The sequence below is a fragment of the Phacochoerus africanus genome, chromosome 15 (assembly GCF_016906955.1).
Source record: "Phacochoerus africanus isolate WHEZ1 chromosome 15, ROS_Pafr_v1, whole genome shotgun sequence".
Lineage (NCBI taxonomy): Eukaryota > Metazoa > Chordata > Mammalia > Artiodactyla > Suidae > Phacochoerus > Phacochoerus africanus.
The window spans coordinates 80,180,208-80,193,377 of NC_062558.1; the positions used below are offsets into that span (position 1 = coordinate 80,180,208).

The 13,170-nt window shown below is 41.6% G+C and overlaps 1 protein-coding gene across 14 annotated transcripts in view; it reads right to left on the reverse strand.

Annotated features, from left to right (window-relative positions):
• Positions 1 to 308: 308 nt before the first annotated feature.
• KCNMA1 (potassium calcium-activated channel subfamily M alpha 1) overlaps positions 309 to 13,170 on the reverse strand; it is a 754,541-nt gene continuing 741,679 nt past the window's right edge. For 4 of the 14 annotated variants that reach the window (XM_047760125.1, XM_047760129.1, XM_047760131.1 and 1 more), the window contains 3 exons: positions 12,369 to 12,487; positions 10,425 to 10,649; positions 7,736 to 7,771 (listed from right to left, as the gene is read on the reverse strand). In XM_047760125.1, coding sequence (XP_047616081.1) covers positions 7,741 to 7,771; positions 10,425 to 10,649; positions 12,369 to 12,487 — 375 coding nt within the window. In that variant the 3' untranslated portion in view covers positions 7,736 to 7,740. Of the gene's footprint in view, positions 1,046 to 7,735; positions 7,772 to 10,206; positions 10,650 to 12,368; positions 12,488 to 13,170 lie in introns of those variants that run through there. The other 10 variants (XM_047760140.1, XM_047760132.1, XM_047760134.1 and 7 more) reach the window with 6 other exon arrangements.

Sequence of the window (13,170 nt, forward strand, 5' to 3'; positions counted from 1 at the left end):
TTCCAAAGTTGAAATGACTTGTTTGGTTGGTTTGGAGATAGGAAGTGAGAAGCATAGCAGCATGTAGGAATCCCCACCATCGGAACAACAAACAGAAATGTCTTGTGTATATCTGGTCCTCAACTTCCATGTTTCAGGCACGCTCACATTTCTGGTATTGTTAGTTGGCAGGGTAACCTGATCTGGCATTTGTAGAAAAGCTGCAAGAAGGTCTTCCCTTTAAATATATGAACAAAGGGATGAGAAATACAGGATAAAAACTAAAACCACAAAAATATGACTTTCAACTGTGAAAATAAATACATTTCCATTTATTAAGAGCTGGTGTCAATGCAGCCAAAATACACACCCATCCAGGAAATTCACCTGCCCCCTTTTGTCTTTTTTTAATTTATTAAAATACATGTTTACATTATTGGACCATTTTAAAATTGTTTAAATAATCCATTTCCCTTGATTACGATTAACTGTGGTGGTGACCATCATTCTCCTCAAAGAAAAAGAGAGAAAGAAGATAAATATGCATTAAGGAGTCTGGCCACTTACTCATTTTGATTTTGCATTGTTAGATATAGGGAAGATATTTGACAATGAAAAAAAAAGAAAAAATATATTTTCTTTCTAATAAATAAAAATAATTTAAAATGCTAGAGGCTATACATGACTATTTTAGTATGTTCATTTATAAATGAAATCATTTTCTTTTCCAAAATACATGGAAGCAATATTCAAGGCAGACAAAAAGAAAGATCTGTCTACTTTATTTTTCTTGCAATTCTTGCTTCGCCTAACGTTTCCACCAGTGATTCAGCATGTAAGAGGAAGAAAAGTCACGTCACCATTTATGAAGTTTGTCAGGCTTTAAAAAAATAGTCCTGGTCTCCTGGGAGTCAACATTCATCTTCAACTTCTCTGATTGGTGGAATCAAGCTGCTTGTGGATTTATATTGGTTGATCTGGTTAGCCATGTGGGTACTCATGGGCTTGATTTGAATGTTTCTGGGATAGGCATTATCCGGTTCATCTGTAAACCATTTCTTTTCTGCTAAGGGCAAAATGGATAGAGAACAAGAAGGAGAAATGAAAAGCTTGATTAGTCCTAAGGTAAAGACTTTGGAAAGTTCATTGAAAAATGCAAAAAAGGTAATCGAGAGAAGCTGACAGTGAGTAATTGCTAAGAGAGTCAGAGCAGTGTAAGGAGAACCCCAGAACCTGAAACATACCTCTACTGCCTATAGCAAGTGATGAACCAATGGGCTATGGGGACTTGGAGGCACCAGGGGTAGACTTCATAGAGTAAAGAGGAGTTGAAAGGTAAACTCTGGCAGTGTTCTCTGGGGTTCCTTTGGTGGACTGAAAAGCTTTGGTGGTGAGGAGATGACAGATAAAACAAATGCTAGGTCTGGGCATTGCACCGAAAGATTTGTGCATCCACTGATTTGAGTGGAAACTGAGGGATATTGTACTTGCTGCAGACTGGGTGATCTAGAATCTTATGCTGGCTCTCCTCCTCCCAGCCTTTACTGGGCTTTGTGTGTACAAGCATGCTTAAAGGTATACCTCAACTCTACCACTTGTCTCTTTCCTTTGCAGCCTGTTTTGGGGATCTTATAGTAACCCCGCAGATCTTTGTTGGCCAATGAGAGTGAAAAATCAGAATAGCAACTGATGGTGTAGGAGGATTTTGAGATGGCTTTTATTTCAAGAAAGAAAACTCTGCCTTGGTATAAAGTTATGAAAAGAATTCCTGGTGGCACTATCTTGACTGACTCCAATAACCCCAGCTGTCAGCAAGGGAGCTTGATGGAGTCTTGGCATTTCATTTCCACCCTAAATCCAGAGATGGCAGAGAGAGCATGCTGAGTCAGGGGTGAGGATGGAAATGGCCTAGCATCCTCTTAGCAGTTTAGTGCTATTTTGCAAGACCCTGCCATCATCCCCGCCTCTTTCTAGGACTGGAATTTTCTGGGAAGTCAGCCATGTGGATAGATACAAAGGAGCTGGGCAAACAGCTCATTCTAACTTGAGAATCATATGCCTCATTTTAGTGGCTTAGGAAAAGCAAAGAGAAAAAAGAAAAGCCACCCACTCATAGGGACAATAGCTTCTCCAGCCCCTTTTTCTGCCTCTCAGAATACTTCATAACTGCATTGCCAGCGGTCCTGGATTAATATGCTTACAAAAATCGCTTGCCTGGCTTGATCTTGAGAGAGGACCTTGAGAGTGTGCGTGTGTGTGTGTGTCCTTGTTTGGCTAATGACTTATAAATCCAACATCTATGATTAGCTCATGACCACTCCACTTATCTATCTCTCCTTGGTCCATGATACCTCTTGCTGTGTCCAGCGCCCTGAGCCCCCAGTGTAGACACTTGAATTGGAGCTGGGATCAGCCTTGGTGAAAGCTCACTCACTACCCTTTGTTCAACAGCTCGGTTTACCCCCCAGGAAACTTCCTGCCTCTTGGATCAATCTCCCACCCCCTCTTTCCTGCACGGGCTCTCTCACCTATTATAATTAAGTTCACTTTGATTTGAACAGATTGGACGATAGGAATTCATAATGCTACATCCTCACAGTGAAGCTAACTGATTAAGTGCTTTAAATTATTCCCCCTGACAGAATGATAAAGTTACAATCTGTTCTGAGATGATCTACAGCTTGCCAGACTCCTACAGCTTCTTTCTACATTCATTTATCTTTTTGTCAAGCAGAGTTTTTTTTTTTTTTCCTAAGCTTCAATTCCATAGATCTTTTAAAGTCATCAGCACATCTGAATTATTAATGAGGCTTTAGAGGCAAGGTTCCTGATGGGCTGGTTAAAAAAGATTGTATAGAAATCCAGGACTGTGTACACATCAAAATAATTTCAGCTCCATTTAAAAAACCATTTAGTCCAAGTGTGACATAGATGAACCATTATGCATTTGTGGAAACCAATTTTTTTGTGATCTACGATTAAACTAACCTTTCAGAGAAGAGTAAAGTGTGATGGTTATCATGTTTTAAAAGCATTGCCAGGCCGCTGAAACAATTTCAAACTACGACTTTTTCCAGTGGTTTATGCGGAAAGATGATTTCCAGAAGAGCTGAACCCAGTGTCTGTGGTGTTTGCCTGAGCCGCCCTTGGTTTTGGCAGTGTCATTCTGTGGACTGGTTTTGCAAAGGAATTTAGAGCTGGGTCGGACATGCCAGGTTGGAAGGGAGAGTGAACTCTGCTGATGGAAATGAGTAGGTCTTTTGGGTGAAAGACCTAAGACAGCTGCAATTTGCTGAAATTTTTACAACTGCTACAGAGAATAATTGTTCAGAATTTAGTCTTTACAGTTCAATTCAAAGTTGGCATTTTGACCTTTCATAGCAGAGAGAATATCAATTTCTTTCTTCTGTCTGTAAGAAAGAGAGCATTATTCCCCCATTTAAGCTTCCTTCTGTCTTTCCTCTTAAATTTCTTGCCATAAAAATAATCAAAGCAGAGTCATCCCTGTGTTTTGGCCATTCTCTGTGTTTTAATACAACACACAAAGGGGTCGTATTGAAGTGTATCCTGGTGGTAGGTTGAGGTTTTTTTGTCATGCCTGAGAAACAGGCTTTTTAATTCAGGTGACTTGTAAGATATAAATATATGTGTTGTTGGAGACTTGGTTAGATAGGATGATGGAGGAATGGAAATATAGGAGTGCTCTGAGCATTTTACTAAAATATCTGGGGAAATGGTATTTTATGAAGCGTTTCTCCAAGGGAGCTTCAGAAAAACCTTGCTTTAATGATTGCCAGTCATTCTGCTCCAATGAAGAGAGTTTGGATATGACAATGACACTGTCTTTTTGAATCTTCACTTCCAGAGAAGGAACTGCACCGCTGGGTGCCTATAGAATTGGCCATTACTAAGAATCCTCAGGGAAGGAATTCACATGAGTGCTGAGGTGGCCCAGGGTCAGTCCAAATCCCTGAATTGGTCTTGCTCCCTGCCTCCTTGCAGGAGCCAGGAAGATTTTTGTAGGCTTTATTTTCATCCCTGGGATGAGTCAGACAGTGGATCTGGTTTTGAGGGTCTCCTCACTGCCAAAGGGGAAAAAAAAATCCATTTGTTAATAAGCTTCTCAAAGATGGCACAGTGTCATCACTGTGAGTAATGTGTGATGTGCCTAAAGTTGGGGAAGGAGCGGCATTTCACAGTCTGTGGCAAGTGGGCTAGTAGAACAAGATAAAACTCAGAAGTTAACTGCAGAGAGATGCTGGTAAAAGAAGTGACACTGTCATTGGGAGGTGTCCCCTATCAAGACCAGCCATGCTCTGAGCTGTCAACTGCAGCCAAAGAGATGTCATAGGGCAGAAATTAAGGCCAAAGGGATCTGGCTCTCTTACATCCTAGTTGCATGGTCCTGACCGGTTGTTACATAATTTATGTTAGCTCCAGTTTCTCTTCTATAAAATGGAGCTAATGACAGCCCCCTACTGTTTTTTGGATGAAAGGGGCTGGTGCCCATGAAGCATTACCCACATGGTAAGTCAATGTGACCTGTTAAGACTATTACTATTATTAGTAATAGTATGGGGCATTATAGCATAGTAGCAAAATTCACAGACCTTAGTTTTAAAGTCTTTCCTGCCCGGGTGACTCTGAAGAAACCTGTCCCTTGGCTGCATCTTTCCAATGGAAATACTAACAGAATCTACATTTGAGGTAATCCTGATATTGGAATGAGTTAATATATGTAAAGTGCTTAGAAGAGGGTCTGGCTTACAGTAAACACCAGGTGTGTGTTAGCTTTTAGTATAAGGTCAGCATTAATATGAGTCCTCTCAGTACTAAAGGATGGCATAAAGATATAGGTGATGTCGCAAATAACTCTGGGGGTGGAGAACCGAGTGCTGGTCAGAAGAAGGAGAATTGTGGCAGCAGAGATGACATATAAGAGTTGGATTGGGTAGACATCCTTAGGAAGGCGAGGAGAGGAAAGGGGGCACCCTATAGCGGTACTTGTGTCTCTGAAATATTGGCTTTCATTTAATAGGTGCCCTACCCTACCTGCAAGCCATCTGTGTCTTCCATTGCTATTTTCATCACTGGCATTCAAGGGTCTAGAGTAAGGGTCAAGACTTCCTCCAGCTATGAGAAATCCCAGAGGAGTGGGCTATGGTGGGAAAGCTCCAAGACCTGGGCTGACCTATCTACGTGGGTACCCAGAAACAGATCAACAGGCTGCACTGTGAAAACAGTCTCTTTGCTGGCTCTGGGCATTGTCAGTGCTGTGGGATTTAGCATTTTCACTTAACTACTCATAGAAGAGAGCATGAAAGAGAAGAGGATAATACAGCAAAGGAACTTGGAATAATTGGGCCTTTTCTTGCTGGACCACACGCTGAGGTTTAGGAAAAGCTTAAAAGTGAAGGGGTCCATCTGGATAGAGAGAACAGTTGAGAACAGTAAGACCTAACATAGAGCTCATGCCTTCAAAGGCAATGCTGTGTGGTCTCACATCTCACACTTCTGAGAGCTACTCTGGCCTTCGCCTTCTGCCCAGAAAAGTCCAAGGCCCCAGTGGACCCCACCAAGCATACTGCCTCCATTCCTCTCCTATGAAATATGGCTATTTCATAGGACTGAAAATGCTTTCTACCAGAACCAGGGAAGTTTTCATTTCTAAAAACTGTCTTGCTTCTTGGCAGTTGTCCTCTATGACTCTATTTGCCCCTTTTAATGATAAGGCTGATGCTGCCATTGTCTGGGCAGAGCAACTGCCCCCCTCCCAACCCTCTTTTGTGGTTAAGTCCAGTTGACACCTTGAGGGCAGACTTTTCACTCTTCCCTTTCAAGTGGCAGGGGACCATCCATCTCACCTCTCTCTGTGATGAATGTGCAACCTCCAGGGGGCAGTTGGTCTACCAGGTTAGTGACAGGCGCCCATAGCTACTTCATCATGTTATGACAAAAGCAGGGATGAGCTGAAAGAAGTTGACTGAGACACTGATTTTTTTTTTACCCTGTCTTAACTTCCACTGGTCCTGAAGTTTCTGCACTCTCCTTTCTCCTTCCGGAACCCGTTGCTATAGGAACCTGGAAGGTTGACTTAATTGTCTCTATTGGGATGCAGACACCTTTGAGCTTTTCCCATGCTGAAGAAGAGCCAGTCAAAAGGTTTTTCTGGTCATCTGGGATTGTGACAATGCTGTCAGGAGGCATAGTCAGTCTCTCCACTCATTGAACTTACAGGGCTGTTCCACTTTCTCAGAAGCTGTGAACTCAGCTTGAGAAAGTGCCAACAGCATGGCAGCATCATGAAGCACCTACAGGCATGCCTTGAATTTTTTTAAAGATAAGCCAAGGAGGTGAAGATTATTTATCAAATGATTAAAGGTATAACAATGTTTGAAGTTCAATATACTTCAAAAATATCTATCGAGAGCCCCCATTGCAAGTAAGGTTCTGGGTCAAACCTATAACATTCATAATAGAATTTTAAACCTCTCCCAAGAGTGGTAGAAATCTAACTATAAGGGTTTAACTTTCACTTTAGCTGAACTGGGTAGGAAGGGACCCTGGGGCAGTCATTAGGGATACTGATGTCATGATCATAGTGCTGAGGCTGAGAGGGTTTCACTAAGCCTCCTGGTCTACCCACTTACTTAAGGTTCACCCCCTTTCAAAGCTTAAGGCAACGAATGGCTTACAAATTGCTTCTCTTTTGGAATGGTACAAATAATTGATTCTCTAGCTTTTCTTCTTTTTAAGTACATATACTTACTCTTCAAACCACTCTTTCACTTTCTACCCTGACTTTCCTGTTTATTTATTTATTTATTTATTTTTGGTGGGGAGGGGCGAGAAGAGAGACATAATATGAAAACTTTGTATGTCTCCTTCCTTCCTAAAAAAATCTGAACAAAGGATGAGAAATTTGAGGTCACATGGAAAAATATGGAAGAGATTCTTCATTCAATTGAGGAAAGAACAATACAGTAGTTTGGGCTCAGAAAAAACCAGAATACTGATACCTTTTTCATCACTGAACATATCATTAGCCAAGTACAATCAACTCTCAAATGTGTGCCTTGAAATCCAGGGAAAAGCCCCCAAATTTCATCTCAAGTCACAGGCTGTTACCACTCCATTCCCATCACAAGATCGTCTCATCAGAGCTGCTAACAGATTGTATATAAAACGCATTTTGGATTTACTTCTATCTGCCCAATCTCTGGTTGGGATTTCACAAATGTCTGAAAGGCAGGCGGCAGAAGAGACCTGTGTAAAATCCAGACTGACTCATCAGCCCCCAGATAACTGGGTGTGGGCTACTGAGTTGACAGTTTTAATTTGGGGGTCATACTGATCAAATGTAAAGGAGACCAATGCTTTTTTCCATTAATAACCCTCCTGGTTTAAATCAAAAGGAGGGTAAACTATTCACCAAGAAGCAGGTTTGCCAAGTGGAATAGCTGCAAATGTTTTCTGGAAAAGTTTATCACCTGGCATCATCACTTGATTTAGTTGGTCTTGCCAAGATAAACACAGAGATGTGGACAGACTGATGGGGGACCGGGTTGGGGGGTGGGTGGTAATGGGAGGGAGTGAAGGAAGCTGGATTCCTTGATGGGAAAATGCTTTTGAACTTGGAGCAAGGTACCAAAGTGGGCAGGGAGGCCACGTGCAGATCGAAAGGCAAGCCAGATGGAGAGAAGTTCCCGCCAGATAACCCAACCCCAAACCCAGGAACACCAAAAACAAACTCTACGGGATCTAGCGGTAGCAGCAGCACAGCCTCATTGCGCTGAGCAATTTAGAAAGTGAAGGAAGGAGAAGAAGGGAGGGAAGAGGAGGGGAGATGGGGAGGGGAAAAAAGAAAAAGCAAAACAAAATAAATAAAACCACAAACAGAACAATATAAATAAAAATAAACAAACCAATAACAGAATAAAATTTGTAACTCCTTTTTTTTTTTAATTTCACAAAGTTTTCACAAGGACAACGTTATAGAAGGAAACCCCCAGCAGTGGCTAGTTCATGCAGAACCATTAATTGTCATACCTTGGCCCATTCTATTCATCCTTGTTGCACTTTAGAGAGAGAAGTAAGCTATGTGAGTTTTACAATGCTTTTAAACTGTCATATTTCCTGTTGAGCACTTTAACTGGCACATTCTTATAGTTATAAATGTTCTGAGGGCATAACTTTATAACCTCCTTTGCAAAGAATGCATGAAGAGCTCTTCATGATCCAACACTAGGGGATATGAGTGTGTGTGTATATATACACACATATAGGTCTATATGTGCATCTTTATATATAAAAAGATGGTGATATGTAATATATAAATCAATATAGATAGGGACAAAAAATAATTTGAAAAAAATCTTCCACTCATAGGGCATTTTCATATACAGGTACACAATTATTCCCCACCCCAATACTGATTTGAACACTGAACTGCCCTGTCTTTGGTGGGGAGGCAGAGGTTCTGATTGAGCCTCACCATTTTGTCAGTAAAAGTGCTTGTCAATTCACACAGCAAGCAAATCTCCAAAACTATCATGCTTGGGGGGGGGGACAGGGGATCCAATATCTAAACCCAAAACATTCACCATAAAAACACCTTTTTAGAGATGGTAGAGCTGTGACATTTTTCTCCTCCCCTCCACCCCTAGTGTGTATGATGGAATTTGTTTTCAAGCAAACATTTCAAATATGTATATAGCAGCCCAGGGCTAGTCTATCCATACAAGAATTTGGTTATGGTGGAGTTGGCCGACTTTTAAGAACTACTGCACTGCCAAAAGCATGATTTGCATGCATAAAATATCTGACAACTGTATACTGAAAAAAGGATATGTTTCTACCTTTCTGCTCATGCTTGCTAACTGCAGAAAGAAAGAAAGAAAGAAAGAAAGAAAGAAAGAAAGAAAGAAAGAAAGAAAGAAAGAAAGAAAGAAAGAAAGAAAGAAAGAAAATGGAAGAAAAAAATAATTACACTAAAATGCGTTTGGCTCACTTGCACGCTTCTTCTCTCCCATCTGATAATGACAAGGGGTAGTTCTCTATTGCTGTCACTCTCTTGCCTCAAAGGATTAGCTACATATAAGAAGCTGAGGATGAGGAATTTTTCCCGCCAGCTTCTGGCTTTGGGACAACCAGCTTCATGCAGCTGTGCCAGCAGTTGAAGGTGGTAGCTGGTTTTTGTCTTTGTTGAGTCAACTGTGGCTTGATCCTCCTGCATTCTCATTTATTTAATGTGTCAGCTCCTAGGAAAGCATGATCTGCCGCTGGGTTTATCTTCCACTCTCTCTACCACGGCCCCAGCCTTTGCTCCCCCCTGGCATGGGGGCCCCAGCTAATCAAACAAAGGGGAGTAAAAAGGTCCCCTGAGAATGCATGGAAAAATACTTGCTCTTTCCTGAGCATTATTTATTCTGTACATAAGGTAAGTAATTCACCTTTTAAAAGATGTAAAAGTCCCAGGAAGGCAGTTTTTAATCACTTACATCTGATATTTATGATACATATGGCTTTTCATCCCAAATGTCAAAAGTGAGAGAAAAAAAATAGCTATTCATATGGCAGCATAAGGAGACAGAATAACAATTTAATATGCAATCAAACCTCTTTTCACTTAAATTCAATGATAGAATTTGATACGTCCACAAATGGAATACTATTGTTTCCTCCATAGTAAGAGTAGCAATGTTCCTATGAGCTCCCAAAGGAAGCTAGCTCTGGGACCAAAGGCCTTGGTGAGTAACTAAAAAAAAAAAAAAAAAAAAAATGTTCTCTAACAAGCAGGTACTTAATAATATTCTACACAAATGGCAAAAGCCTTTCAAATGCGTCAGCCCAGAGAGTGGAAACAATTGATATGTTTTCATTGCTTTTGGGTTTCTTGTTTCAAAAAAAAGTGTGTATATGTTATTGTGTGCATTCATATATATATATATATATATATATATATATATATATAAGCAAACAAGGGAAAGAAAGAAAGGAAAACAACAACAAAATCAAAACCCAAAGCACCCTGATAATCCTGGTAAATCAGAATAAACTTTTCTTCTACATTCACTGAACTTGCTTTGCATAACTGACATAGATCACAAGCGCTCCCTTCTAACCTGTGAACTCCTTCCTGCAGTGAGCTATTTATGTCTGGAGCAGGCCTTTGGGTTATTTTTCCCCTAGCATCATAAATAACTTTTGGTCCGTCTGCTTATTTGCTATTGTGCTCAAGGGTTTTATGGTGGTGAAATAAAAATGACAACCACATGCACACTATCATACATATGCAAATATGTGTAAAAAAGGGCAGGGGGGGGCTACAGGGGAAAATGGGAAAGTTACTGTTGGAAACACCCACTGGGGAAATGAGTGGCAGATACAGTTTCACACACGGAGGCAGTGGATACACATATCAGAGCCGCTCTTCCTGCACGTACTTCTGTTTGTCGCGGGACTCCCGGGACTTGGGCCGGTTCTGCCGGTTGGCTGTGGATGGGATAGAGTGAACAGAGGAGCTCTTCTTGCTGGAGGACTGGGACGAGTGGGAGGAATGGGAGAGGCTGGCCCGGGACTGGCCGGCGTTGTGGTCAAACTGCATTAAGCAGAAGATCAGGTCCGTCGGCACGAGCTCAAACTCGTACGGGGGGTTGGTGATGACATACCTGGATGGGGAGAGCAAAGAGGTCACAGAATGAGGACAGCTCGGTGGAAGGTTCCCCTCTCTGAGCCAAACCCGGTCTAGCAGAGGATCTGCAAGATGGACTTCCAGCTGGTCCAAGGCCTCAAACATTATCTTCCAAGTGCAACAACATCTTCCTCTGTTTAGCTTGACAGAGGAATCCAGCCACCGGGCCCTGGCAGAGATGCTGAATGAGTGCCAGTTGTGGGAGAACCCAAAGGTGTTTCCCGTGGTCCGTGCACCCCTTTCAGGACAATGTCAAGTTCCCTTCTGATTTGGAGTAGCCAGAGGGCACGCAGGAGGTTTCCCGGACTGCACTGCATCACTCATTCTAGAACATTCTGACAATCCCAGACATACCTCACAGGTTCATTATTTACCGTGCTCTAGCCAAATCTTCCTCCCACTTCACCTCTTAAAAATCGACTCTGGTGGAGGATTTCATTAAATGGAAGAATATAAAACATGTCCCTGTGTACGTGTCTCTCGGGCTTCCATCGTTCTCCTCAATTTGATCATGTTTTTCTCCAACACCAAACATAACTGGAACATACTTCTAGTAGCAGAGTTTGACAGTGCAGTCCTCAGGCCAGACACATCAGCAGTACTGGGGGTCTTCTTAAAAATGCAAATTCTTTTTTTTGCATCAAAGTGTAGTTGATTTACAATGTTGTATTAGTTTCTGAAGTACGACTAAGTGATTCACTTATATACCTGTGTGTGTGTGTGTGTGTGTGTGTGTGTGTGTATTCTTTTTCAGATTCTTTTCCACTATAGGTATTACAAGATATTGAATATAGGTCACATGTCTTTTTTTAATTAAAACGCAAATTCTTAAGCAACTCCACCCACCTCAGACCTACTGAGTCAGACACTTTGGACATGGGGTCCAGCAGTTTGTATTTTAACAGGCTTTACAGATGATTCTCATGTTCACCTGACTTTGAGAACACACTGGTCTACAGCAGTTATGTTCAACTCTGGCTCCATACTGCAATCTAAGGGCATTAAAACTACATATTTTCATTCCATACCAGTTAAATCAGAGTAGTCAGAGTGCTTTTTAAAAGCACCTCCAGTAATTTTAATATGCAAGAAGGTCTAAGAAATACTTATCTCTATGGCATTGTTTCCTAGAATATATTACACAAACACACTGATTCTGGCAGCCCTAGTATGTACTTTTAATTTTAGGCAGCTATGGCGTTACTTTAATGTATATTATAACTAGCACTGTTATTTTTTTCTGCTTCAGGAAATAATCTACAGTTTTCTTTACAATAAATATATAAAAGTAAAAAAAAGTGTGAGTCAATTGAAAATTGCATTAAATAAAAATCTAGGTGCTAAGGAATCATTTACCATAAATACTAGCAATAGGAAAGATTTCTATATGGCTACCAACAGAATTATCCCAGTAGTGGGAGTTTGGAGGATATGCTTACCTTCAGACTTTTGTAATTAGGTGATGGAACTGTCCTATAAAACTTGAATTCTTCCCACAGTGTCTTTATATCTGCTGTTAGTAATTAAGGAAAAAAAGCTTCCCATAACCACCAAACCCGGGGTTGGAGTTCATGTGGGCAAAGTAATTTGCATGTCGAGAGCTGGCATGTAGACCTTTGCCCTCACCGTGGGGAACAGGAGCAAGCATTTTTGTCTCTGCCCTGGGGGTGGGAGAGCAGAGTAGAAACATACTCACCTCTTTGTGCACTGGCTGGGGGTGCTGAGGTGAGCATCTCTCAGCCGGTAAATTCCAAAACAAAGCATATTATATGTTTTCAGAGCTTTGCAGAACAGATCACCATAACAACCACCATCCTGGGAGACAACAAAGGAACAGAGAGAAACAAAATCATTTTTATGTGCCTGAATGTAGAGGTCCCAGGGGAAAAGGGCCTTTTTCATGAAAGCTTGTTTGGGTGTCTCCTGAGTTGGCGGGTCTGTGCCAAGGAATTCTGGCTGAAGAAGTTAGCATGGTTTACAGCATACACCCGATACTATTGATTTTTCGGGATCAGCTATAATGAGTTTTCCCCTGATTTTCTCTATTTTTCCATTTGGAAGGAGATGGTACCTCTCCCTCACTTTAAGGGATGGTGTGAGCTTGAAGGTCTCAGACGTCTGTTCAACCGAGAAGGAACCAGGTCTGCAAAATGGTGATTATGTTTAGCCCCAGCTCAGCTGTAATCACTGTGCTCTGACCGTGTTGTCAAAACTGCTTGAGTGATAATTAAAATCACTGCCAAGAGAAAAGACCCCACCAGGTACTATGGCGACAGACTCTTTCAGGTAAGGACTGTGTGAAAAGCACAATTTGCAGACCTCAGAGATGGCAAGGGTGGAAGGGAATGTGTTTCCCCAGGAGCTGGAGGTCTGCAGGCTGAATAACTGGGATTCACAGTTCTAATCAGCTCACAATCACCTTCCAAGGGGCTGGGGCCTGATGCTGGATGTGAAAGCAAACTCATTCACTTGGAAACACTGGCTTCCTGCAGTCAGGG